At 52.6% G+C, this 27,121-nt stretch overlaps 1 protein-coding gene across 1 annotated transcript in view; it reads right to left on the bottom strand.

Moving 5' to 3' along the window:
• Positions 1-27,121, bottom strand: part of RNF213 (ring finger protein 213) — a 45,163-nt gene that overhangs the window by 6,654 nt on the left and 11,388 nt on the right. The window contains 39 exon segments of the mRNA XM_066332271.1: positions 287-321; positions 854-935; positions 1,545-1,787; positions 2,011-2,121; positions 2,348-2,473; positions 2,754-2,944; positions 3,583-3,793; positions 4,629-4,743; positions 5,375-5,477; positions 5,573-5,736; positions 6,074-6,253; positions 6,507-6,607; positions 6,713-6,833; positions 7,535-7,716; positions 8,098-8,310; positions 8,634-8,788; positions 9,203-9,342; positions 9,726-9,914; positions 10,323-10,458; positions 10,758-10,905; positions 11,624-11,706; positions 12,308-12,430; positions 12,952-13,070; positions 13,455-13,550; positions 13,803-13,939; positions 14,105-17,686; positions 18,342-18,494; positions 18,853-19,046; positions 19,524-20,664; positions 21,098-21,259; positions 21,353-21,493; positions 22,036-22,253; positions 22,805-22,970; positions 23,255-23,892; positions 24,181-24,339; positions 24,602-24,775; positions 25,305-25,485; positions 25,837-25,959; positions 26,679-26,777. Of these exon segments, the coding sequence (XP_066188368.1) occupies positions 287-321; positions 854-935; positions 1,545-1,787; positions 2,011-2,121; positions 2,348-2,473; positions 2,754-2,944; positions 3,583-3,793; positions 4,629-4,743; positions 5,375-5,477; positions 5,573-5,736; positions 6,074-6,253; positions 6,507-6,607; positions 6,713-6,833; positions 7,535-7,716; positions 8,098-8,310; positions 8,634-8,788; positions 9,203-9,342; positions 9,726-9,914; positions 10,323-10,458; positions 10,758-10,905; positions 11,624-11,706; positions 12,308-12,430; positions 12,952-13,070; positions 13,455-13,550; positions 13,803-13,939; positions 14,105-17,686; positions 18,342-18,494; positions 18,853-19,046; positions 19,524-20,664; positions 21,098-21,259; positions 21,353-21,493; positions 22,036-22,253; positions 22,805-22,970; positions 23,255-23,892; positions 24,181-24,339; positions 24,602-24,775; positions 25,305-25,485; positions 25,837-25,959; positions 26,679-26,777 (10,635 nt within the window).

Here is a 27,121-nt window from a genome sequence, read left to right as displayed (position 1 = left end):
GAGAACACTGAATTCCAGAGCTTCTTCAGCAGAGAGACAAAAATCTTAACTCTAAGTGGTTAATTCAAACCCTGCTACAAACCAGGCCTCTGCCTGATGTTTCCCAATCTGTGGTGTAAATCCTAGGGGTATTCTAAATTTTACATTACAATGACAAAATGATCAATAACATCGAGTTTGGAAGTGGAACTCTGTGCATTAGAACATTAAAACCAGTAAACAAAATAAAACAGTTTATTGTTGAAAATTTTGTCTGCTTAAATACCCACCAGTCTCAAATTCTTACCTCTCCCACAGTGCAGGGGTGGCCATTGGGACATTCTGTGAAGAGAGAAACAAACAGGACAGTGTTCTAAGACAGATTTATAAAGCCTGTTATTCCCTTTCCCTGGGACCATCATCCTGGAGCAAGAAATATGCTTCAAGATCTGACCAAAAGCCCTGACAGGCCCACGTAGGAAGCCAAGGAATTTTTCAGTGCTGCTCCTCCTTGGGAAACAAGGAATCAAAGCCTGACAGATTCTGCTGCTGAGGGCAGAAGTGCTCCCACCCACCATTCCCAGCTGCAGGAAGGTCCAGCTGTGGGAAGCAGAGACAAAGCTGGCCAGGAAGGTGGCAGAGTTCTCCTCTCACACCCTGTTCATGCCGCCTTTGTGCCCCCTCAAGCTCTGTGAACAGCTGCAGACTGAAGAGCACTGGATATCCTTTGGTGCATCACCCACACAAACTGTTACTGCAAATCCAGATTTACCACAGATAACTCGTGCTGAGGAGCGTGTCTGTCCTCACATTCGGAAAAATTTCCTTCTCCAAACGCAAGGAATTCCTTCCCCAGGCAGGCAGCAGCACTCACCATACCACTGCAGACGACGCTCCATGTCCCAGGTCCTGGCCTGAGCCATGATGTCCTGGGGCATCGTGGGCAGAAACGAGCGCTGAGGACGGAAAGGGGAAAAAGAGTCACAAACGGATCTGTGAATCAGCTCTGTCCTGTGGCAGTCACCCACTGATTCTCTGTTCACACTGGGGAACAAGTGACACCTGAGAGCACAGGTCAGGCAGCTGACACAGATGAAGATTTTCAAATTCACCTTTGAAAATCCACTCTTGGAATTGTCACTATTGTTAAGACTTGCATGTGCACTCTCCAGACATCCTGCACTGCCCTGCTGATGCACCCTGGTGCATTACCAGCATGTTCCCTTACACCTTGGGTAGGCAGGAGTAGCAGAGCAGCAGCTTCCTCCCCCTGAGGAGCCAGTGCTCTCTGAGCAGGCAGGTCAGCACAGTGTGAGCTGCCAGCTGCTCTCAGCTTTGCTCACCCAGGTATCAGCAAAGGTATTTGCTTCATACTGCTCAGGATGGAGAGCTGCCTTGAAAAGATACCAGGCCAGAGCTTGCTGTTGTGCTAATTAACCCCAACAGCACTGAAAAAATCACCCCTCAGTGTTTCACAGAGTGAGGTGGAGCATTGCTGTTGAGAAAGGCCCAGCAGAGGATCCAGCAGGCACAGGCAGTGTGCAGGGATGTGCTGCAGTGCTCACCTGCATGGAGTGTGGCTGGAAGGCCAGGTTCCAGAGGGGCTGCAGGACAGGGCTCTGCCCGCAGAGCAGCACAGCAGCCATGTGCACAGCCATCTCCACCAGGGCTCCGTGCTGCCTGCAGCCCTGGGGCTGCATGGCCAGGCTGGGCAGGGTGTTCCTCACCAGGGCAACTGCAAACTCCTGCAGCTCGGGGGAATTCAGCACTTGGGAGCTCTGGATGAACTCAGTCATCGCTCCTGTTTGCTGAAAACACAAATGTGAAAGAGCTAAAGCCATCAGGATACTGCCCATCCAAGGGAAGAGCACTGGCAGCTGCTTCCCACACCGGGTTACCCTGCTCCAAAAACCTCCCCAGCCTGCTCAGCTCGGGCCATTGCCCTGCCTGGGGCACAGGAGCAAAAGCAGATCCCCTTCATCCTTACCCAGGAGCAGGCTTGTCACAAGCTGCCAGAGGGGAGTGTCCTACCTGTGGCTTGGGATGCAGGCTCGGATCCCTGGCACTGTACAGGGCAGTGACCTCTCGGAAGATGGCCAGGAGCAGGTAGGCAGATTCCAGAGCTGGGGGGCTGCTGGAGGCCTGGGGAAGAACCAAGGACGTGGCAGGGAACAGTTCAGAGCTGTCCCAGCTACACTGATGGAATGTGCAGGTGGGAAAGTAAGGAAACTTGAGCACGAGCCCCAGTGACCTCCCAGCAAAGGCTCCCAGGTGCCTCCCTGGGAACAGACACTGCCCACAGGGACACAACAGAGCTGGAGCCACCCAAAGCCCATCAGGGGTGTGTGGAGGGAGGACTGGGCTGTACCTGGGCCTGGAGCAGCCCCTGGGCCGTGCCCTCCATCATGGCTTGTCCCACGGCGTCGCGCAGGGCCCGGTACCGCTCCCCACACACCAGGAACGGGTCCATGGGGCTGGCCTGGCTGTGCTGCACCTGCCAGGGAACAGCCAAGCACAGCACTGGGGACAATATTCCAGCTGCAGGAGGCAGGATCTCCTCTTCCTCCCAAGCACCAGGGCATTTCAGCCTCCCCAGAGCAGCAGCCATGGGCACCCACAGGTGCTGCCAGGAGAGCCAGGACAAGTCACCTCCCAGCCACTGCCACTCTGGCCTGTACCCCAGGAGCCACACAACAGTAGGAACACTCCAAAGCAGCACAAAGTGGAGGCAAAGAGGAGACCAGAACCACCACCAGGAGATGCCTCTTCTGTACCTGTTGCAGAATTTCTGCCGGGAACACCCAGCTGAACCGTGGCTCTGTGACCAGCTTCTGAGCAAATTCCATCCCGTGCTGGCTGGCAATCCTCCTGACCAGGTACACACGGTGCCAGTCGTTGCTGGCGAGGCTGCAGAACTCCTCCACAATCTTCAGGTAATGCTGCTTCTCCTCCATCTGTTCTTGCTCTGGAGGGGAAAGAAGAGGTTAAAACAAAGAGGCAAAAGCACATCCCACGTTGTAAAACTTCTCTGTCTGTCCCAGCTGTAGCACTAAGTCCTTTTATTAGTACTGTGTAATTACACAGAAGAACTTCAGAGCTTTCCCTTCCTCAGGTGTTGTCTGGAGCATTTCCTCAGCCAGATTTCAGACAATGATTCATTTCTTTGACAGGGAAGATATAAACTCGTCAATATAAACTCTCAATCCCTTCTAGCTGTGCAGAGCTCTCATTCATATAAAACAATAACCCTTACAGCAGTCCTGGGTCTGAAGCAGCATTTATGCTTTAAAGTTCAATTTAGTGGGCTCTAAATAAATCTCATTGTTAGCATCAGGAGGATAAAATAAATCTCCTTGCAGGTGTAACTGCCATGTAACCACACTGGGGTGACCACACAGCCTTACTCCCAGTTACAGAGCCCTTGTAACACCTGGTTCAGGAGACAAGACACTGACTGACACCCCCAAGGAAAAAGGGAGTGGCTGCTCTCATTCTTTGCCATGCACCCAGACAGGTCCTAGCAGAGCACAGGGCACTGACTGTGTCCAGCCCACCTGCCCTGCACCCAGCACTTCCAGCTGACAGCAGGACAATCAGACTCACTGGTGTGCTGCTGCAAGTCGAAGATCAGCTCTGCAGCCCTGCTCAGGCACAGGCGCACCCTGGCCACGGCCTCCAGGTATTCCACTGAGGATTCCTGAGGAGCCTCTCTGCTGCAGCCTGGGAGGTAGTTCTCTGGAAAGGCTCTGTCCTCAGCCAGACTGGCTCCATGCACATAGCCCAGGCTGTCCTCTGACTTTTCACACATGGAATCCTAGAGAGAAGCCAGAACACTAGTGAGAGGCAGAGCCACCTCACTCAGCCACCTCTGTGTCCCCAGGGCTGCCACAAGCACAGCAAACCACCCCTGCACCATGCAAACCTCTGCCCCTTCATCCCAAACCTCTGCCATGTCACCCAACACCATTTTTAGGATGTGCCCCTGCTGTTCCACATTCCCCAAGCTTGGAGCTGAGCAAGAGCCATGAGCAGGCTGTGAATAACACATTCCACTTTCCACGATGTCAAGCTCTGCCTGTCTGTCCCTTAGCAAGAACACAAATGGTGACCTTAACTAAAAGTCACTTTAGAAATAACTATAAGCAATGAAACCTCTCCCCTGCTGTCACCTTTGTTTCAAGTTGTCCAAAGTCCTGAAAGTTATGCAAGGGGAGGAAAGGGAATAATCCAAAAGGCATAATGATTTAAGTTCTGCACAATAAATTAATTGTCTGTAGTGACAAGAAGGCAGTTCAGCAGTGGGCTGTGCCATGAAAAAGGCCCTCCTTGCTGCACTCCTGTGCTGGAGTTTCAGTTTTAACACTCAGACACATGCCCAAGGGAAAGAATTTATGTAACACTGCAAAGACACACAAATCTTTCCTTGAAAAGTAAGGCTCATTCCTGACCAGGTGATTTGGTATCAACTCCTTTTGGGCTTTCTAGTTGGAAAAAAAATAGTTATATACACAAGAAACACACCCAGAATTGCTGAAGAATTTCTGCAATTCTGCATTTTTACAGAATTTCTGCATATTTCTAAAGAAATTCTGCATACTTCATTTCTGTGGTGTGGTGAAACTGCACTGGTTTCATGGCCCAGCTCTTACCTCCAAGCAGTTGACAAAAAGCAAGTAGAGTTCTTTTTTGTCCTTTTTCTCCAGGAGCTTGTTGTGCTCCACCTGGGACAGGTAACGCTGCACATCATCTTTCACTTCATTGAAGCTACAGGAGAAAGAGAGAGAGACACCCCTTCACACAGCTGCTATGTTGACAGGACTGCCCCTAAATCACAGCAGAGTCCCCAGAGATGGCCTGGGACAGTTGGGCTCACTCTGGGTCCAGCTGCAAGATGGAAAAGCTGTTGTGCCAATTTTGGCAGGTGACCCTTGGCTTCACCCCCTGAGCCAGGCTTTGATCATCAGCAATGCTCAATGAGCACTCCCAGGGCAAAAAGCATCTGATTTAGGAGGTGGTGACACCTGAGAAGGGGTTTTTGTGCCCTGCCTGCAAAGGGAGGCTGGGAGGGCTGTGGAGCAGACACAGGATCAGCCCTGTCCTGATTAAATCTCTGCGAATGAGGAGTTTTGCTTTGCTGACCTAGATCAGAGCAACTGCTCAGGCACCTTGCTGCTCCCAGGGATCCACTTTCAGCACAGGGTTAGTGAGGAACAGCCAGGTAAACCCGGCACAGGCTGTTCACACTGCACCACAAGCTCCATGCAGGCCAGCCTAGTGGCATGACTAATGCAAAGGGATTCAAATTCAAACGGAGGTGAGGAGAACAATGGGATCAGTTTGATGAACAGAGCTGAACCTGGCCCTGGCCTGACCTGCCTCAGCTGAATGTGCTCACCTGTACTTGAGGAGCAGCTTCAGCATCACGGAGCGGATGATGGGAGTTTCATCCACCTCATCATTGAACGGGGACAGGAGCTTTGTGTAGACAGCAGGGTGATCTGTGGGGACAAGGGAAGGACAGGTTTGGCAGGGGAGAGAAGGTGGCGACACATTCAGCTCTGTGAGACTGAGTGTCAGGGTGAAGGGAGCTCACCTGAGTCTTTCACGAGGCTTCTGTGAACAAAGAGCAGATCCAGGAGCTTCTGGATCACCTCTGGCTCAGGGGGCTCATTGTCCTTGAAGCACATGGTGGTGACCAGGTCGATGAAGAAATTATTGCACCTCTGCCGGAACAGGGCGTTCTTTGCTATGGCAGCTCTGGGAAGGGCAAAAGCAAACAGAGCCCCTTCAGCCAGGGAGGAATCAAGCACACAGGCCAAAGTCACCAAAGGAGATACTTTTCCACTTTCCCAACGAGACAATCCTTGAGGCCCCTTCCAACCCAAACCATTTTACAACCTGTGTGTTTTTACAGAGGTCAAGGCAGCCTTTCCTCTCTTTTGAAACAGCAGAACAGACAGGATCTGTTCAGTTCCAGAGAGATGAAGCAGCATGCACCTCCTACTCTGCTCGTGTTGACCACCTCAGAGCTGAGAATTTCCTCACAAAGCCTCCCAACCCAAGACTCCCACCTTGGAGAGGGTGGCTGCAGTACCTGAGCTCCTCAGAGACAGTTAACTCCACATCCTCCATGGCAACTCTGCAGTAGGGACAGTGCATCTGTGCTGGCACCAGCCACGTGCTGATGCACTTGTGGCAGAACACGTGGTTGCAGGGCAGGCAGACAGGGTCCTTTGGCTCTCCCAGGCAGATGGGACACGGCTCCAGACCATGCCTGGAATGCAGAAACATCAATGAACACGGCTGCTTCTTCCATGCTGCCTTCCAAAAGCCTAGAATAAGATGTTCAGCTGCAGCCAGGCCAAGAGCAGACAATGCAAGACAGGCTGGCCCACTGCTCAGCTCAGGGTGCAGAACCAAACAGGGTCATTGCCCTTCCTCTGGCTTTCACTACACCCCATGCAGCACTGTCAGAAGTGTGCAGGCAAGTCCCTGCTGGCCCCTGCAGCCTGTCCCCATGTCAGTACCTGTGGATCCTGCTGCTGACCTCGTTCTTGCACTGGCACAACACTGTCATCACTGCAGCAAAGGTTGGATGAGACTTCATGTCTGAATCGTCCTGGAAACACTGCAGAGGGAAAGGACAAAGCCCAGTGAGTCAGCTACAACACCTGAGACCAGAATTCTCATGATCAGCAGAAGAGGGAAGAGGTGAAATCACAGCTTTGCTCACCTTGGCAAGAAGCAAAGTGTATTTTCTCACTAAACTCTCAAACTCTGGCATCACGGCGTGGATGCCGAGCAAGATGTGCTCCACAAAGAGTGCCATGGCAAAGACACGGCTCCAGCAGGCCCTGGGGGAGGACAGCAGGATGGCAGCACACCAGGGCAGCTGAGAGCAGCAACCAGGATCTCACTGCTCCCTCCCCTCCACAGCATTCCTGCCGTGGCACTTGCTTTGCCCTTAGGCTTTCCCAGAGGAGCTTTTGTCGAGGACAGAACAGTTCCAGCACTTAACCCCAGGGGCTCAGGGGCCTGGCCTGGAGGCAGCACTGCAGCAGGACCAGCACCACTGCACACACCTTCCCAGCTTCTAACTGCTATGTCAAAAGCTTTTTAAAATACCAATCACAATTAGCTACAATTTCTTCACTCCAAATAAACTAAACAAGGTCTGTGAGAAACTGGGGTAGCGCTCTGGGCTTTCTTCCAAAACACAAGATGCAGTGAAATTCCCCATCTCTTGAGTCCTTATGCACAGAGGATGAAGTGGGGAGACACTGCTGGGTAACAGGAACCTGAGGAGAGTTTTAAATAACCCTTCAACCCAGATGGAATGCACCAGATGATACTGCCAGATTTAGAGAGAGAATCCGCAGGAGATGAGGGAAAAAAAACGTGGTTCTTGCTGCTTGGTATGTAATTGAGCCCAGCAAGAACCTGGAAAGGTTTGCAAAGCCCGAGAAAAGCAGCACCAGAACAGCTACAGGCTGCTCCAATGCCCCAGAGAACCACCAGGCAAAGAGCAGGGCTGTGAGCAGCCCTTGGTACCTACTTGAGCTCCCTCAGCAGCTGATGGCAGTGACTGCCCCTGCGCTGGGCACTCTTCTCTTTGCACAGGAACTCAATGGGCATGTGGAGGTTCTTCACCTTCTGCAGCCAGAGCTCAGGGCGGGCTGTCTGCACCTGGCTCTCCAGCTCCTCAGCACACACCATGGCAGCCAGCACATCCAGAACCTGCACACACACACAGGGCCAAGGCTAGCACAACGTTGCATTTCAGAATTATTTATGGACCTCGGGCTCACAGTCTGGTTTGCTACAGCACATGTTCTACTGAATAACGTCCTACTTAGTTATCTTAAGCTCTGCAATTCTCATGTTTGTGGCTTGGCTCGTTTGCATGCCCCATTAACTAAAGCAAAAGCAGGGTAAACTATTTTAAAACCTGCTTGTAACAATAACAGAGCAGATCATGCCCAATTCTGAGGAACCTGAGCCTGTGCTTCCCCCTCTGCTGTTGCTGAAATCCAAAGGAGACCGAGGAGCAGCTAATTCAGTGTAGACAGAGCTCCCTGCCAGGGCTGAGGGGCACAAAGTGACAGGGAATGACTCTACCATCTCTGAGGGTGGAACTCTGTCCCCATGCTGCTTCAGGAGGAAGGCAGTGACATGGGGGTGCACAGCCAGGATCCTGGAGAAGTTCTGCAGGCGGCTCTTGAACTGGTTGTGTGCCAGGTGGGCCCAGGGCAGGGAGGGCACCAGCTCCACTCTCCAGGGGGACTCTGCTGCCCACTCCACAATGCAGGACATGAACGCCACACGCAGACACTGCAGAGGGGCAAACACACAAAACCAAAGGTGAGGAAGTACGTTTATACTTCATTTTGCACTGGAAATCCTGGCAAAATTCTCTCAAAGATGAGAATCGCTTCCCTACAAAGACAGCCTTAAATGTGTCATTTTTATACAGGTGCTGCCTGAGTAACCCCAGCAGCCACTCAGTGCCCAGTGATCTGTGCTGGGGTTCCCCTGCTGCTGGGCTGGCTCAGAGGGGCATTTTCCCTATGGCAGCAATGATTCAGAAGGACATACAGGCATCACACTCTTCTCCCCCATCCAAAGGGTTCCCAGCCCCTCTTCCAGACACTGACCTGCAGCTCCTCCTGGGAGGACACACCGATGGTCAAGACAATGAAGTCTGTGATGTAGCACTGGAACAGCATCTGTCTTTCTTCCTCAGTCAGAGCAGAGATGAATTTTCCCAGGGCAGTTTTCTGGAAGTATTCCACAAACTTCTCAGCGTGGCCTGGAAAATGAGGATGCAGAGAAAAGCTGGATATTGGGAGGAAGCTGGCTTTGACACAGCATCTATCCTAGAGACACTGACACCTCATTAATCACTGATGCATCCAGCACTCCCCTCATCCAGGGCACTGAGGAGGGACTCAGGCCAGGCCTTGTCAGCCCAGCACTGGTGTCTTATTTCTGGAATCTCACCTTGCCATTAACTCTTGGCTGCTCCACAGCATTTTGAATGCAAGGGCACAGAAGAGGTGAGAAAGATGAATGGTGAGAACAAAGAAAAGCTGCCTACACAGAACTCTGCTGGCTCACAGGAGCACAGTGGGACTGAAGGTGACTCCAGTGACAGGAGGGGCACAGCAGTGACAAACCAGAGCTCACAGAGCAGTGGATGGAGATGCTGAAGCTAGGCTCTCACCTTCAGTGTTTTGGATGTACTGAGCCTCCAACCACATCTCCTCCAGGTACTCCTTTATCCTCCAGCTGAAAGGCATCTCATTCCCAGCATCAGCAGATACCATCATGTTGTTCTGCACCAGGATTATCTCTGGCTGAGAGCTGGGGGGTTAAAAGGTCATTAATACACTGGGCTTTTGTCTGGGAAGCACAGTGCAGACAACAGAGGTGAGGGGCTGCAGAAAGCAACTGAGCCCTGGGAGGGGAGAGAACTGCAGGACTCTGACATGGCTCACTCCCTGAGCAGGCTGTGCTGGCAGCACACGGCTGCAGGGGCTGGGGAAGGAGGGGGAACATGCCAAAAGCCAGGGAGCAAAGCCCAGGAGCACTCAGGGCCAGGCAGGAAGAACAGACTGAACTGTGAGCAATGCCCTGCTGCCTTGGTGGAGCAGCCAACAAACACCATCCCCCTGCCTGGGGAGGTCAGAGGCAGGGCTGGGCTGCTCCCAGTGCTGCCACCCCAGCCCCTGCTCCCCCAGGCTCACCTGTTCTTCCCCACAGCGGGAGAGACACTCAGGAATTTGGTGTCATTGAAGATGAACATCCACAGGTTTGTCACCCAGTTAGCTCCTGGCCTGGCCAGCAGCTCCAGGTTGCCATTCCTGTCCATGACAGCGATCAGGAGAGCCAGGAAGGGAGTGACCACCTTCTGGACTCGCTTCCACAGGGTGTGCCTTGGGAAGAGAGAGACGGAGAGACCCAGAGGGGATGTGAGCAACGACATCAGCACAACAGGAGGTGCCTGTCCTGAATAACTGCTGACACTTGCATGTGACAGAATCCTAATGCTGCCGTTATGGGAAAAAGTACCACCAACAAAAAGCCCCTGCACTTCTCTCAGTCCTGGCTCACATGCAATCCCCCTGTTCCACTCCAGCACTTGTGCATCCCTGTCCCCCTCAGCTCTAACTCACCCTTCCCCAGGACAGGCCAGAATTGCCTTCAGAGAGTTCCCAGCACATACTAGAGATTGACACTGCCAATGTTCAGATTACACAAAGCTGCTGTCTCTGCTGCACAGGTGCCACTGGCAGACTCCTCCTGGAAGGCTGCAGGTGACCAGGCAGTCCTGCTGTCCTCACCTGAAGGTACCTGCCTCCTGCAGAGCACTGAGGTTGGAAGCTTCCCGAAGCACCCAGTTTTTCGGGTGAAGGGAATTTTCCTCTTGCTTCTTCAACAGGCTGGAGAGACGAGCCTTGGTTATCTTCAGGAACGAGGCTACAAAACAACAGGGAACTTTGTGTTTTCTCTTCTATTAGCTTGGACCCAAATATCCCACCAAGCACAGTATTTGACAGTTGTTTCAATAATTGGCCAACTGGGGAAAAAACCAGCCAGCACAGCCAGAGAAAAAGCCACCACCTGAACAGCAGAAAAGCTCCACATCCACCAACACACTGGAACACAGACACACATTCTTGGGAATGCACCACAGCAAGGAGCTTTGGATCCCCAGTGCCCTGACTGCCATGTTTTGGTGGTCCCCAGAAGTCCAGGACACTCCCTACAGCACACACCTTTCAGCTCATCCTCTTTGGAGAAAAGGCCAAGCAGAATCTCAATTCTCCTTCTGCTTCGACTCAGGTCTTCGTTCTGGTCCCGCAGCATGCCCACAGCACTCTGCACACAGGTCCTCAGCAGCACAGTGGTGTCCAGGATCTCACCCTGCCAGGAAAACAAGGTCATTCACCTGGAGTGTCCCTCCTGTCCCCAGCACACCCCTTTAAGGGATTTACAGTGCTCCCTCAGAGGGAACTGTTGCCTGGCATCCCTGTTCCCAGCCTCCTTCAGGCTGCAGTTCTCACTGCTTTTGCTGTCAAGAACATGATGCAGCTTCTGTGGCCCTTTCAAACTGGCCCATGACACAGGATTTGTGCTGAGTTAAGATTCCTGCAGGGGCAGAATTCAGCAGTTTGAGGAAAGAAGTGGAAATAATTAATGTGACCAGGGAGAATCCGCCCTTCCTGGGAAAGGCCACCTGTCTCTGGTGCCGGGCACATCCAGCTGGGGCTGCCAGGGGACACGAGGCAGTGTCAATGCCTTGGCCTCAGCCAGCTCCAGCTCTGAGCACACAGCTGGGATGAGGCTCAGGACCACACTCCCACCTCCAGGCTGAGAAAGGCAACAGAAACTCTTAAAGCTGATTTTCAAAAATCAGAAGAATGAAATAAGGAATTATAGAGTCCTTAGAATGGTTTATGTCTGTAGTGATGTTGATTTTGATGGGGCAGTGGGGAGGTGGCTGATCAGTAACATTCACACTGCAAATATTGCTGATAGGTTTCAGGTGAAGGGAGACACAAAAGGTGGATTGCACCCATGGATGACAGAGCAGAGAGCCAAAGTGACAGCGGAGAGGCAAACAAATGTATTCTAAACTGACCTCATGGTGCTCTGCTTCTGGCACTGATGTTTCAACCTCCATCTCTTCCTCCTGTGCTTCTCCATCGGCAGGCAGAGCTGCAGCTAAGGTGTAGAATTTTTATTAGAAAGCAGCAGTGCACTCCTGCATCAGTCAGATGAGAGTTTATTTTAGCAACTGCATCCCAGAGCAGCAGAACATCTGTCACAGATCCATTGGCACCTGCATGAGTAGCTGAGATTCACCTCTCAAACACAGCTGCAGTTGCTCAGGCTGTCAGGCTTCATGCAGCAAGAGCTGGAAGAAATGTGACACTGAGCTAATGCCTTAAGCTCTCCCTGACTCCTGTCAGGCAGTGTGGTGAAAGGAAAGAGAGCACGAGAAAGCTGAAGGGAAAGAAAGATCCTTGTCAGTGGTATTTGCCACACAGCATCTGCAGCCTCCTGTGCTGGGACAGAGCACTCAGGCTCTAAGCAGTGCAAATGCCACATTTCTGTTAAGAAGAAAAGGGGGAAATACCAAACTGACTTGCTTGATCAGCTGAAGTCATAGTAATGACTCAAATACAAGTTGGGAGCCATGTGGTGACCCCCCCAAAACGAGGTGCTGAGTAGGGACAGTCACCAGATCCGTTGTGCCAGCCATCAGTTCCTGCAGTGCCAACTCTGGGACCACAGCTCCCCCTTTCCCCAGCACATAGCTCACCTGTGCCTGCACCTGGATCCTCAGAGAACACCTGGCTGATGGTGAGGCTCTGCAGGGCTGTCAGGTCAGAGATCATGTCCTTGGATCTGCGGAGGTCATCTATGTGCACCGACTGCCACAGCCCTGCAGGCAGAGAGCAGCAAGGAATCATTCCCAGCCTGCAGCTTGCTCTTCCACAGGAGCTTCCCCAGGATTACCTGGGGCTATGCTCAGAGTTCACTGACTCTCACTGTAGGAAGGGAAAGCACAATGCCCTCAGAACCTGCTGCTGCACCTGTCCCTGCCTGACAGCTCCAAGGTTCTGAGGCCTCCAGAAGCCCCCAGACCCAGAGGAACCTTGCTGAACACACCAGCACCTGCTCCAGAGAGCTTCTGGAGGGCAACACTCCCAGAGTTACCCATGGCTGTGTGCTGCTCTCCAGCTGACTGGAGAGGGGACCTGGCTGTCAGCAGGCAAGGCAAGGTGCTCCCACCCAGAACTGCCAGGTTCTGATCCCCTGGGCAGTCCTGTGGGACAGGGATGCAGCTCTGAACCCACAGAACACACTGAGCCCAGGCTCTCAGCATTTAAAGGAACAGTGAGCAAGAGAAAGAATTGCCTGAAGGCAGCTGAAGAGTGAGGAGGGACAGAGGGGCACACCCACCTCCCTGGAATCCCACATAGGATGTTCCTCCTTCCAGCCTGGAAAGTTTCATGATGAAGTAAACAAAGACAGAGACTTCCCCCAGGTCCACCTTGTTGATCTCATTGACAACGGTGTACCTGCAGCAAAGAGCAAAGGCACACACAGGGTCACGGGTCTTTCCTCAGAGAGGACACAGGTGACTCCCATTCCTTCCTCCCAGCTGTGCTGCTGAGCTGCCACCTCCAGCTGTGCCCTGAATTATCCCTTGACCCATATATCTTCAGGACTTCTGCAGCCAGTGGCCAGAATTCACACTTCAGTGGGGATTATCTGCTCATTTCACCCAATATAGCTTATTTTGACCTGGGTTATGGATTGTCTGAAATACAATCAGTGCATTTAGATTCATTCTGATACAGAATAAAGGATTGCACATTCCTGAGTGTGAGACCCCTGAACAGCATCAATAACCAGAGTGAGGACTGGCCAGGCAGAACTGAACCACTCCACACCCAACTCACTTGGCTGAGGCAATGAGCTGAGCATCCTGAGAGCCATCCTCAAAGTCTGTCTGAATAATGAGGACTTTATTTCCTGAAGTAGCATCCAGGAAATCCCTGAAGAGTGAAAACAGAAGTCACTAAATGTAAAGACCAAACATGAAAGACCACAGAAGCAGTCACTCCACATTAGCTTTGGCTGCTGCAGGAGGAGAGAGAGAAACACCAAATCCCATCTCATGGGATAGATCTGACAAGGTCTGTCCTGAACCAGCCCAGCCTCCCTTTTCCAGATGTGCCACTCCAAATGCTCTGCCCACACACCCCCCCCAGCCAATTCCAAGCAGGAAAAGCCGGGTCCAGACTCACCGGATGCCCTTCAGGAAGGAGTACTCCGTGTCAAACTGCTGCAGGAACAGGATCTGGGGCCTCTGGGCCCTGCCCTGCACCTCCCTCTCCAGGCAGGCAGCATCAGCACTGGTGAGCAGCCGTGAGAAGGTGGTGACCTGGGCACAAAGGGGCAGCAATACAGCTCAGACCCACCCAGAATGAGCTGAGCACAGCTCAGGGGGTTTGGGAGCGCCCCAGAATGAGCTGAGCACGGCTCAGAGGGTTTGGGAGCGCCCCAGAACGAGCTGAGCACGGCTCAGGGTTGGGAACACACCACTCACCTCGGTGAAGGCCGTCTGCGGGCCGGACCCCGCACGCACGTGGGCACCCAGGAAGTCGGCGAAGGACGTGTGCTGCTGCGCCCTGAAGTAGGTGTGCGCCAGGGAGTGTGCCATGAACAGCCCCACGGAGCCGCAGAGGCGGACCACGGCGTCGGGGGTGGCACAGTTGAGCAGGGCCAGGCGCGCCTGCTCGGTGACGAGGGGCAGGGCGGCGTGGTCTGGGCCCAGGCGCTGCGCAGCCTGCAGCACCAGCGAGGCGCAGGCGTTGGCGTGGTAGCCCACGAACACGTCGGCGGGGCTGTACTGCTGCTGGCTGATGAAGTGCTCCTCCGTGTTGACCGTCGTGAAGTCCTGCACCCAGCGCTTCAGCTCCCGCACGGCCTCGCGCTGGCCCGCGTCCAGCATGGTGCTGATGTCCAGGTAGTGCTTCTCCAGGCGGTTGATCAGAGGGATGGGGAAGTGCTTGTACACCACCTCCTTCTCCTCGATGACGATCAGGCGGAACTTGGGGTGCACCCGGCACTTCACCCGGTGGGTGCCCAGCCCCAAATCCACGTACTTCTGCCCGGCCAGGTACACGTAGTACTGGTTTAGGGCATCGTAGAGGCTCTCGTAGAGGTTCTGCAGGTTGAGGAGCACAACCATCTGGCCGGTTTCCATGCAGACCTTCACTCGGTTGATGTTCCTGCATATCTGGGTGTATTCTTGGTCCTTGGGAAAACTGGAGCCAAAGATGATTTCTGGCTGCTGGCGGGCAGTGAAAAAAACCTGCTGGAGGATCTGCAGCGCCGCGTAGTTCTCAGTCAACACAAGCAGGTACCTGCAGTCCCCATCCTCGGCACTGCTGCAAATGTTCTGTCGGATCAGCTCTATCCTACTGATGTCATGAGCATCTATCTCCCCTTTTTCTAGCAACTTGGAAGTGAATATCTCCAAGGCATTGACATCATCTTTGCCACCGAAGTTCCGAAGAACCACCGCGGCGATGTCCTGAGGCGTGGGCTCGTTTTTGGAGCTCTTAGCTAAGGCAAAAAACATCTTTATGAGGCTGTAGTAGTCACGCAGACCAAAGAACTCCCTGTCTTGGGCCTTGCAAATGCTTTCATATGCATCTGCAAAGTGATGGAAATACTGCTCGACCTTCTGCAAAGCCCCTCGAGCCGAGCAGCAAATGCCCTTTGCGCTCTCGATGAGCTCCTCTCTGCTGGGGTCCCCACGAGACACAAAGATGCCTCGATTCATCTTGGCAGGGTCCAACGCCCAGTTGGAAATCCCAATGAAGCCAACCTTTTTGTGAGGAAGAGGGTCATCATCTATGCAGCCATCCTCCAAAAGTGGATGCAAAGTCTTCAAGGGCATTTTGGGAGAGTCTTCTGCCAGCCCAATTTCATCCAAAACCACCACTGATACATACTCCTCCAAGTTCTTCCCTTCCTGGAATCGAGCACAGTGCTTGAAAGTGCCTATGATTCCCTCTGGAGTGGAGAGGGGGCTGCACTGAAAAGACACAAGATGGATCTGCTTCAGGTCCTTGAACAGATCAGAATGAGCTGCTTGGCCCTGCATAGCATCAGCCACGATGGTTTTTGCCAAGGATTTGGAGCTCCCAGGCTTCCCGACAAGAAAAAGAGGGATTTTCAGCTCAATACAGATGACCATCATGAAGACATTTTCCTTCAAGGCCAAGTTCCTTGCTATGGTATCCCGGAGTGGCACCCCACTCAGGAATAAGTCCTGCATCAGGGAGATTTCTTCCAAAATCTTCTTCTGGGTGTCGTAAGGCTTTGGGAGGACCTGGCTGATGGCAGTCCTGTACGGCTCCTTCCTTTCCAGAGACGCATGGTAGCAGACCCCAACCGCCAGCACCAAGGCCCAGATGACGTCGTTTCTGTCACCACCGCCCCTGGGAGCTTTCCTCTCGGCCAGGTACTTCTCCAGCTCCCTCAGCAGCAGGTGGCTGTGCCTGTAGAACCACTTGAACACCTCCATGCAGCGCTCCACGTCCCGCAGGCTGACGAAGCTGCACTCGTCGTCCCTCTGCCTCATGTACTGCTGGGAGGCAAAGAGCACCTCCGTGACCGTCCTCACCTCGCCCTCGGCCATGGGCAGCTGCTCTGCCACGCGCTGCACGATCTGCTGGATATAGAGCTTCTCGGCGCTGTTGTGGAGCTGCCCGAAGTCCCACACCAGCGGGATCATGCTGGGCGGGAGCGCGTGCACCCGGTACACGAGCTGCCTCAGCGGGATGGAGCCCAGCTTCTCCCTGCTGTCGTCGGCTTTGACCCGGTAGCCCAGCCCAGCCAGCTCCAGGCGCTGGATCATCCTGTCTGTGTGCTTGCGGTAGGGATTGCAGGCGGCGATGATCCGCAGGCCAGAGTCTGAGGCCAAGGGCTTCCCCTGCACCGTGCCGTCACACAGAACCTCCTTGATGCTGCTCACGGCCTCTGTTGTGTTGGCCTCGTCAAAAAAGAGGACGGTGTCCAACCCGTGCTGCTCCTTGTTGGATTTAGCCAGGGTTTCTGCTTTTCTGACCCTGGCGTAGATCATCTCTGCCGTGGTGCCTCCGTGAACCTTGACGAGCTTCATGTTCTCCACCTCTACAAAGCTCCGGCGTAACTGGCACAGGAACTTGACCAGCCTGGTTTTCCCACAGCCCGTTTCTCCCATGATGACGACCGGGATGTTGCAGCGGAAGCGCATCTCGATGGCCAGGATTTTCAGCACGTTGTCGGTGGTGAGCTCGTACGTCTCGTCGGGGTCAAACACATAGGGGAGCCCCAGCACCATGCAGAGCTTCTCGAGCTTCTTGTCGCGAGGCAGCTGATCAAAGGCCACGTTGAAGGGAACCCTCTGCAGTAACAAGCCCTGGTACAGCTGGGCAGTCATGATGTCCTGCTTGATGACATTGCCGTTCAGAGGATTGATGGCGTCAATGCGATTCCCGACCTGCTGGAAGTGGAAACCAATGAACGTCATGGACGTGTGATCCCCGTTGAAAAACAGGTAGGGATGAGGCTCCGACTCCCACTTCTTCCTGATGCGGAAGGGAAGCAGATCTTCCTCCGCCGTGTTCTCCAGGTGGGAGGATTTCCTTCCCCAACTCTGGTCAGAAATGTTCAGGGAGGGCGTGGCAAAATCCCGCGCCATTAAAATCATGAAGCCAACCACAAAGTTCTTGAAACCATTCAAAGTGTCCCGGATAAAGTCAGGGTTGCAAAAGACAGAAGCCTCGCAGTCTCTCAGCTGGATGTTGAGGAACCAGGTGAAGTTGCGGAGCTCTGCCCAGGAGGGATCCATGACCCCGCAGTGCAGGAGGAAGAGCTGCAGACATTCCGCAGGGCTGCCTTCCACCGAGAGCGCCTCGTACCAGAACGAGTCCAGGTCACACCCCTGGTTAAACCTCTTCAGGTACTGGAAGGGTCTCTGGAAAGCCTCACTGCAGAATTCCTCCTTGTCCATTCCCACATCAGAAACACCCCCAGAACGGTTCAAAAGTGTCTCCATTTCTAGCACTTCTTTGGGAGACTTGCATGTTATTTTAGGAAACAAATCCAAGAAGTGATACTTCTGGCTCGCTGACACCTGGAGAAGAGAAAAAGAAAGAAATTAAAATGTCATCACAGAGCTGTAGCCTCAATCTTCAACAGCTCAGCTAATCTGTTCTTAACAGTCTGCTTGCCTAAAACCACAGACCTGAGGAACAGGAGCCAGCCTCTTCCCCTGTGCATCCCTTCTTCCATCTAAAGTGCACCAATGAATCCTATTCCCTCCTAACATGAGCCTGGCATCACCTCCAGCCCCTTCTCAGGGCTATGTCAAAGGAAACTTCACACAAGAAACTGTCGGTATTTATTCCAGTCACTCCTACATTTTGTTCTTACAGTTGCATATAAATATTCCCCTACTTCCAAACACACAAATTAATGAGAGATTAGATTTTTGCATTTTTATGTTTCCTGTAAATGTTACACTGGGAGCAGTGAGGCTTGGACTAACAGGTCTTCAGGAATCACCAATCCAAGGAAACTGGAGAGGTCTAATTTGCTGTCTGGTGTTAACGTCACTTTGTACAACACCACGAGCACCAGTTTGTTATGGGATAGAGCACACCCCCAATGAAATAGGGAACTCCTGCGCTGTGTTTACAGTTACAGTCTCTACAAGTCAGCACAGCTATGTACAAACACATGCAAAGTGACAGAGGAGTTCCCAGAAAAGGAGCATTGCTGGTACATACAGGTCTGGCTGCTTTCTTTGGCACTGGGGACACCTCCAGGATTTCAATGATGTACAGATGACACTTCTGCCGCAGCCACATATTGCCATTATTGTCTGTCAGGTACTGCAAAACCAAGAGCTTGAAGAGAAACTCTGGAATTCCACGCTGCACCTACCACAAGAAGAGATACCAAGGCACTTCTTTATTTATCCATCACAACTCCACAGAATCACAGAACAGCTGAGGGTGGGAAGGCTCTCTGCTCAAAGCAGGCCCAGCTGGAACAGGCTGCCCAGGACCACATTCAGTCAGACATTTTTAATGTCTCCAAGGCTGGAGACTCTACAGCTTCCCTGGGCAACTGTTCCAGAGTTCAATCACCTTGAGGGTGTTTGTGTTATTCACACAATGATTAGAAAACACATGCTAGGGAAATGGCTAACTGAGAAACAAAAGCTTTAAAGAAAGCTCCTGCAAAGGTCCACACAAGACCTGTAGGACAAGGCAGCTGTGGGAGGGATGTACTCACTGAGGAGGTGATATCAAAATGGAATATCATGGGCTTTGTCTGGTGTTCTCTCTTCACAAAAGGCAGGAGAGATTTTAGCACTTTATCTTCATCCACTTCTGGTTCAATCAGTCTGATGGTTTCCAGAAGTTCTGTACAGTCAGGCTGCTCTTCTTGCAGTCTCTCATGAAGCCTCTTCACATACAGAGATTTCCCTGTTATAAAAAAAACACCACAAGAATTAAAGCCATCAATATCTTTGATATTTGATATCTTTGATGAGATAGACCATATGACCATAACAAGACAGAAGGAAATAAAATGATTAAGTACCCCATGCCCTAAAATCTCTGAAGCTTCCTAAAAGCCATTCCAGAAGAAAGTCTAAATCTGGTTTGAGCAGCTGGAGCCTGGAATACAACACACTGCTCTTGTTATCCATATGGTTTATTTTCCTTCCACTGCCTAAGAGAAGCTTTACTCTTTATTAGGACTTGAATCTGTCCTATTTTGTGTTTGTTCTAAAGTCACACCAGGGGACAAAGTGACTTCCAGCTTTTGCCTCACTGCACTGATCAGTCTGAATTGCTCTTTCTGACCAAGATACTCAAAACTTGGGCACAAAACGTGGCAAGGTGAACCCAACAATGGTTTTGAACTCTCAGCAGAGCCCCCTGCACAGGCTATCTTACCCATGCCAGCTCTTTTGGAGGACACAATCCCAACACACATGTGCTCCTTGAACACGGCTGCAGCCGAGCTGGAGGGCTGAGCCACTCGGAAGTGGTGCTGCAGGTACTGCTGCATCTCTGCCTGTGACCTCTGGGGAATCATGTGCACCTTGTAGTGGCTGAAGGCAGAGGGCAAGTAGCTGTTGTCCCGCTCGCAGTTGCACAGGATGATGAGCCTGTAGGATCTGTTGTAGCACTGCAGGCGTTGGAACAGCTCCTCTGCCCTGCAGCTGACATCGTAGCTGAGCTCGTCCGCGTAGAGCATGGTGTAAATCTTGTCCCCCCCGGGGCAGGGAATGAGGCACCTGCGCAGGAACAGCCCCACCTGCTCTGCACTGGTCTGGGGTGTGCACAGCAGCACCTCGTCAAAGGTGGGAAGGGGCTGCTCTGGGCTGTTCATGTAAATGGCCAGAGCAGAACTGAGCACCTCAGAGCGAGGGCAGGTGATCAGGTTGGGCTGGCCCACGCACAGCAGGTCCTGAGGGAAGTCTCTGGTGACACATGCCTTGTCCCTGCTGGCCAAGTTCTTCAGCCACACGCCCAGCGTGTCAATGTCCAGGCAGTTGGGCAGGAAGGAGCCCATGTTGCTCATGTAGCACTCCCAGATGTGCTCCAGCTGGGTGCTCAGGTCCTTCTCCCCATCCAGCAGCACTTGGAAGTCAGAAACAGCCTTCTCTGGGCTGGGAGGCCCCTGGCTCCTGAGGGCTGTGAGGATGTCCTGCTCGGTGCACTGGCGGTTGAGGAAGGAGAGCATCATGAGGGCAGCCTGGCTGGGGCTGCCCTGGCCCAGCTCTGAGCACAGGTACACCAGCTGCTCCGCGCTGTAGTAGTTCAGGTAGAAATGCTCCAGTCGCTTTGTGTACATGAAGCTTTTCCAGCTCTCCAGGAAACTCTCCATGGTCTTGCAGAGGGCTGGGAGCACAGCTGCCACGTCCCCTTGCCCTTCCAGCTCTGGGATGGGGCCCAGGGAGAAGTCTATAAAAACACAGGATTCTTTGTGGGGTGAACAATACACCTGGGCAATCCAGGAGCGGAAGAGCACGTTCCCAGCTGAGTAAAGGTCTATAAAGGCCTGGGCAAGTCTCTGGACATTGGAAAAGACCTGTGTGAGGACAGAGGAGAGAGAAACAAGCTGATGTACAAGTTTCAGCCATGAAACCACTGGAAAGACATTCAGTGAAGGGAAAGTCTTTGGTCCCAAAGTGTGTCAGGCCTTGGACAGCAACCACAGACTCTCTGTGACTTTTTAAGAGCAGCATCCCCAGGAAGGTCAGGAACTCCCAGCTTGCTACAAAAGTACAATGATGCTGCCAGTCAGGACAATCCCCAGTGCAGCCAGAGGATAAGGCCACCAGTTCACTGTTCTGTCTCCAGCTTAGTTCCATCTTAACAAGGAACCAAAGGCAAGAACACCCACGTGCCTGTGACCCCCACCCTCAGCAACTCCACTGTCAACCACAGCCTTAAAAGCTTATACTCAAGGGAAATCCAGCCCTGGCCCCAACAGCAGTAAGCCCCTAGGTTTGGAATCTGACCTCAGAGAACCTCTCCACCTCCAGGCCCTGCTCTCCCTTGGCTGACATGAGCATCAGTTTGTTCTGCAGCTCACGGAGCTCTGCCAGCGAGTATTTCCGGGTGGCCTCAGCATCCCCCGAGCTCCCCGGGAGGGTGAAGCACAGGACACTGTCCAAGGAGACCTGCAGAGCAGAAATTGTCAGCATGGTTGGGGCTGAGGCTCTGCCCGAGGCCAGGGGAGCACTGGGGCAGCAGGAGGAGCTGGGTGAGCTCACCTTCTGGCCATCAGCTGGTGCCCTCAGCACATAGACCCCTCTGCTGTTGATGGCAGCTGCCAGGGACAGCGAGGACAGCTCCACAGAGCCATGGCTCTCCTTCACTGTCTTCAGCCACTCCAGGTGCTGAGCCGAGGCACGCTGTGGGGAGAGGAGACACAGCACTGTCCTGGCTGCTCTGAAATCCAGAATCTCTGACTTTTACACATGACCAGGACAAACAGCCTGGGCTAGCACAAGAGTTTTGTGATAGGGAAGGATGAAAGGAATGAGTACTGGCTTCAGCCTGCTCCTCTGCACACCTCTTCCTAACCCACTCCATGGGAGGCTGAACAGAGCCCACAGTGCTCCAACACCTCTGGCTACAGAAGCAGGCCCTGCTGCAGAGGAGCAAGGGGTCCCCAGGCATCTGCCTCCCCTCTTTCACACCATCAAACTTGCATGAGCAAAGTGACACCACATCACACACACTGGAAAGCCCTGGAGAAACCTGTGCTACCCCAGTCACAGCTGCTGCAGTGAGTTTTTGTGCTGCACAAACATCAGATATATTTCCTCCAACAACAAGAGCCGCAGTGATGTCCCTGCACAGGTGCCATTTGCCCAGCGCAGTCCAACTTCCAGCCGCTCCTGGAAGGCAGAAATGCAGGAGGATGCAGAGGTCCCGCCCCAGCAGAACTCACCAGTTTCTGGGGGAGGGTCTCATCGCTGTCCAGAGCTCTCCACAGCTTCTGCAGGCAGCTCATGAAGTCCTCGAAGCCGGAGTCGTGGCGGAGCTCGTAGAGCATGGAGGAGTATCCGTGCACAGTGCTGTGGAAACAGGCCACACGGTCCACGTCCATGTCGTTCTCCCCAGCAGAGATGGAGGCCAGGTCAACAAACACCTTCAGCTCGTTTATGTCTGAAAGGAGGCGACACAGGAGTGAACAAGGGATGAGGCAGCTGGGAAACCATCCCTTGTCACCACCTTCTACAGCAGGAAGGAATGCTTTGAGCAGCAGCTCCTGTGCAGCTGCCCTCTCCCCATCAGCTTTCCCAGGCCATCCATCCATCCATGGACCCCCACAGACCCCTGGATCCCCAGCCAGGATGGGAGCAGTGCCTGGGGGTGTGTGCAGGTGAGGGTGCCAGCTCAGCTGGCAGACACACAACTCCACCCTCGGTCACAACGGGTGTGAACTGAGCAGCAGCAGCTACTGAAGCCCTCCAGGCCCAGCCCAGCTGCCAGCAGGGTGGTCACAGTGTGCTGCACCAGCCCACACTGCATGGGCATGTTTAAAGGGTCCCCACAGCACGTTCCACACCACAGCCCAGCAGAGATGTAACTATCAACACCAGGAGCTGCGAAGGCACCAAGCAGATGGGTCAGGGATGCAGTATTCCTTCTGCCCCCACACAAGCTGCCATCCCTTCCAGTACTCTCTGTGTAATTCCTGGATGAGCAGCACACACCTTTCAGTGCTTCTCTGACCCAGCAGACAAACTCCTTCTGCTGGGCCAGCTCCCTCAGGCATCCCCGGCGGGGCACAGTGATCCCCTGCAGCAGTTTCTTGGCTTCCATGAGCTCAGGGCTGATGAAATCCAGCTTCTGGGTCTTGTAGGATTCCAGCTTTTCTGTCTGGAAAACAAGTAGTGCAAACACACACTGAGTCTGGAACTGGGAAATGCCACTGGTTCTGCAGCAGAAAAAGACAAGCCCTCTGCAAAGCCACACCCCAACAGAGCAGTATCATCATCTCTTCAAGGAATGACTACACAAAAGCACTTGGAACATCTGATTTTTACCTCAAACAAGCATTCTGGGACAAGGAATGGCTCTTGACAGACTGGGATAGACTTGTTGGGAAGGTTCAAATTTAGCCAACATCCTGACAGTACAAAACCAAAGACAGGGATACTTACTATATGCAACAAGTTTTCCAGGATACTGAAGTCACCAGAGAGGCCTAAACTCTCTTTGACATGGGCAATGATCTTGGCAGCATCCAAGGTTAAATGCATTTCATGGTACTGCTGGATCTGCTGGACTCTCTGGTCAATCCAGTCTGTGTCTTGTGCAGGCTGGAGCCCACAGATGGTGTTCAGCTCTGCTCTGAGATCCTCAGGATGATTTCTGAATTCATGGAAAATTGTATCAACTGCAGAAAGTGTGAGACTTCCTGACCTGAGATCATCATACAACATTGCATAGTTGTCAAAGCAAGGGCGGATCACGCTGTCCAGAACATCACCAAGGTCCAACTCAGGAACCATCTCCTCTTCGTCCTCTTCCTCCTCCTCTTCCTCCTCCTCTTCCTCCTCCTCCTCCTCCTCCGGACAGTCACACTCATACTTCTCTCCTGCCTTCTGTGCTGCTTCCTCCCAGAACTGCTGGAAGATCAGGCTGTCCCTGAAAGCATGCATTTTGTGGGCAAACTCTTTCAGCTCTGGGCTCAGGCTGTAGAAGGACTGCAGGGGTCTAATTCCCACAACCACAACTCGATTCAGTCTCTTTGAGCGAAGATCTTGCGAGTGTTCAAATTCCACTTCACCTACATTCACTGTAAACCAGAGACAAGTCAGAGGGAGATGAGGTGCTGTAGCCTGCCTCCAGCTCACTCCATCCCAAACCCCAAGCCACAAAATGTTACCAGGCAGGTGGACCCCTGCGAGTGTCCTTTGATGCACACACACTCACTTGAACCCCCCAGAGCTCTGGGTTTAGTCCCCCCATCCTCACCCTCACTTGGGGGTTTAGAATCAAACCTGTTCCCAAAGCAAAGAGAGTTCCAAGGAAAATGCTGTTTTCTGGAGTTGCCACTTTTCAGACTGCTCCCCCAGAACTTTACCTCTCACAGACTTCTGCACTTTCCTGCACATGTTCAGGAAGGTTCCTATTGCTTTTTGCTCTCTTCTGAGCTGTGTGACTTCTTCGTGCCTCAGCTTCAGCAGTTCTTTCAGGCTTCTCTGGAGCAGTTCCTGTTCCTCCCTTGACTGCTGCTGGTGCTCTGAAAGAAAACTCACCTGGAGTGACAAAGCAGACACTTCCCACACCCTGCACCCCGACTCAGGCTGGGAATTAGAGTCACAAACCCGCAGTGACAACACAAACTGGAGCTGGGAGCTCCCTGCCCAGCCAGGACACAGCACTCCAAACTGCTGGAGCCCCTCCTGAGCACTCCTGACGCCCCTGGAGCCCCTCCTGGGCAGGCCAGCATCACTTCACTGATGCTCTAAGCCAACCATGCCCCCTCTGAACTCATCTCTTACTGGTGTCCCAGATGCAGAGGAAGTGCTCCTCGTGCTGGAAGACCTCCTCCAGGTGTCTCACGAGGATGCGGCCGCTGTGGATGTCATCGGTGACACTCGTAAGCACAGAGTCTGCTGTGGCCATCACATCCTTTGCTTCCTGTGTGAGTTTGTCCAGAAGGCTTCCATTTGCTCCTGTTCCAGAAACAAAGCATGTCACACTTCCCAAAAAACCAGGCAGAACCAGGAACCTTTCCGTGCCATGGCACAGAGCCCTTCCATTCCCTGCTGCAGCCCTGCCCAAGAGCCTGTGCACTCACACCACCCCCAACCCCTTCCTGAACAAAACCAGGGTCTCAGGACAGCAATTTGGAAAATTTGCATGGAGAGCCCAGACCCAAACCCTGTGGGGCAAACAAAAGCCATTTGGATCTGTTCACTTGGCCTACTCCTTGGCATTTTTGTGTACCAATAACTTGTGAGAACTTCTCAGAGAAAGAAGTTATGGTCCACAAATCCTGAGGAAGCTGCAGTAGATTAGCACAAGAGGAACAGTGGCTCCCTCTTCCTTGGCCTTCCCTCTCCAAACTCAAGCTGAACAGTTCAAGCCTTGAGACAAGGACTAAAACAAGAGCAGGACAATTTCTCTCTGCTGCTCTGTGCAGTGGCAGCAGTGAGGCAGAGAAGCTTCTCAGGGGTTCCTAAAACCCAACTACAGACATACCATTAAAGCTGAAGACGTGTTTGATGTCAGGCCACGTGAGCAGGTGGTGCAGAATCTTGTCAAAATCCCCCTCACTCTGCCCACCCCTGACTGGCCACGATTTCACCATGACAGCAGACACGAGCTGGCTGAACTGGCTCATGTTGTAGGCAGAGATCTTGTCAAGAAGATTGCTGTGCATCTGCCAGGGCACACAGAGAGGGAGGGGGTGTGTCAGATTTTGGGCTCCCTCACTGTGTCTGTGTCTCAAAACTGGCACTGACACCAAGGAGTCACCTCCAGTGCTGAGGTATATTCCAAAACAGGCCTGTGACACACCTGACACCAGAGCTCATGGTGGAAACACATCACAAACATTCCTCATGGATCTCGTTTCCTGATTTCTTGTTGCCATTTTTCATTGTTGGTTTAACAAACAATCCACAGCCACTCAAGCAACATCCACCTGCCCTTCCACCACAAGGCACATCTCTGTGCCACAGAATTGCTGTGAAATTCCACTTTCCTTTCTCTCCCAGGGCAAACACAATACCTGGCAAGCTGCAGTTACAGCCTCTGTGGCACAGTTCTGGAAGCAGCAGCTGATGGAGGAGTCTACCTGTGTGAGCCGGTGGTGCTGACAACAGTACACCAAGATTTGGTTCACTGGGGGCTCCTAAAGGGCAAAAAAAAGGAGATTTCTCATCAGCTCAGTCTCCAAAGTGTTTCTCCTGACACACGAAGCAGAGCTGCTATCAAGACAATAAAAGGAACCTGAGCATCAGCCCATTTCTGAGGGTCTGGAAGAGACATCAAACAAATAAATGCTTGGAAAATATTTTAATGATTTCCATCTAAAGTGCATGATTACTTAATAGCCACCTCTCCAAGTCAGGCTCACAGCAAAAAATACTTGTTTCCTGATTTCCCTGTGAAAACCAATGGTTTAAAGAAACGTGTAACTGCTGTAGAAAGGAGATGAGGAGATGTACAGGGTCAGTTTGGAAGGGACTTACACATGTGGGTGTGCATTTGGGAGTCTGAACAGCCCCATTTGTGCACAAGGAATGAAAAGAGAAGCACCAGCTTGGCTTCTCTTGAGCCTTTAGTTGTTTACTTTGCACTCACTGGTTCTTTAAACTACAGAGGTGACAATTGCTGAGAATGTGGATTTCCTCTGCAGCACCAGGGCCTGCAGCCAGGCCACTGACACCAAGATTACAGCATGGGACATTGCCATGGCAAATCTTGAGCCTCCAGAACCCGGTTTGTAACAGCAGTGGCAATTGTTGTGGCCAAAGCCACCGTGTTTCCATATGCTCCTGCTCCAAGCACAGCACAAGTCACTCCACCTGCTCTGGACCACCAGCCAAGCCTGCCTGAAGAATCTCCTACCTGCTGGATTCTTTTCTTCAGATCTGCAAGCAAAGTGTCCCTCCACGTCCGGGTGAACTGCTCATCTGGAAAGCTGATATTCACAAACTTATTCCAGGCCTGCAAGCAAACAAACCCAAAATACTGAGTGCTGAGATTTAATGGAGAAGGAAATTAAAAGAGCAATGTAGAAGAGATGCCCCACACGCCTCAGACAATCTGCAGTCCTGCCAGATGTTTCCATCCTGAGGAAAAGGGCTGCAAAAGGCAGCTTTTAAGCCCAGACTGGCAGGGGCTGCTCTCTTTGCCTGCTGGAAGGCCTGAGGACAAACCAGTGGGACATACTGGAAGCCAGACAACACCAACAAGGGGCAGGTCCTCACCCCAGCAATGCCTTTAGGAATAGCCAAGGAAGAGCAGAACTGAGGTGAGTTGAGCAGCACCAATTCCAGCCCTTTGCTCCT

The sequence above is a fragment of the Sylvia atricapilla genome, chromosome 18 (genome assembly GCF_009819655.1).
Source record: "Sylvia atricapilla isolate bSylAtr1 chromosome 18, bSylAtr1.pri, whole genome shotgun sequence".
Classification (NCBI taxonomy): domain Eukaryota; kingdom Metazoa; phylum Chordata; class Aves; order Passeriformes; family Sylviidae; genus Sylvia; species Sylvia atricapilla.
Note: the sequence above shows the minus strand (reverse complement) of the source record. Positions and strands in the feature narration are given on the sequence as shown.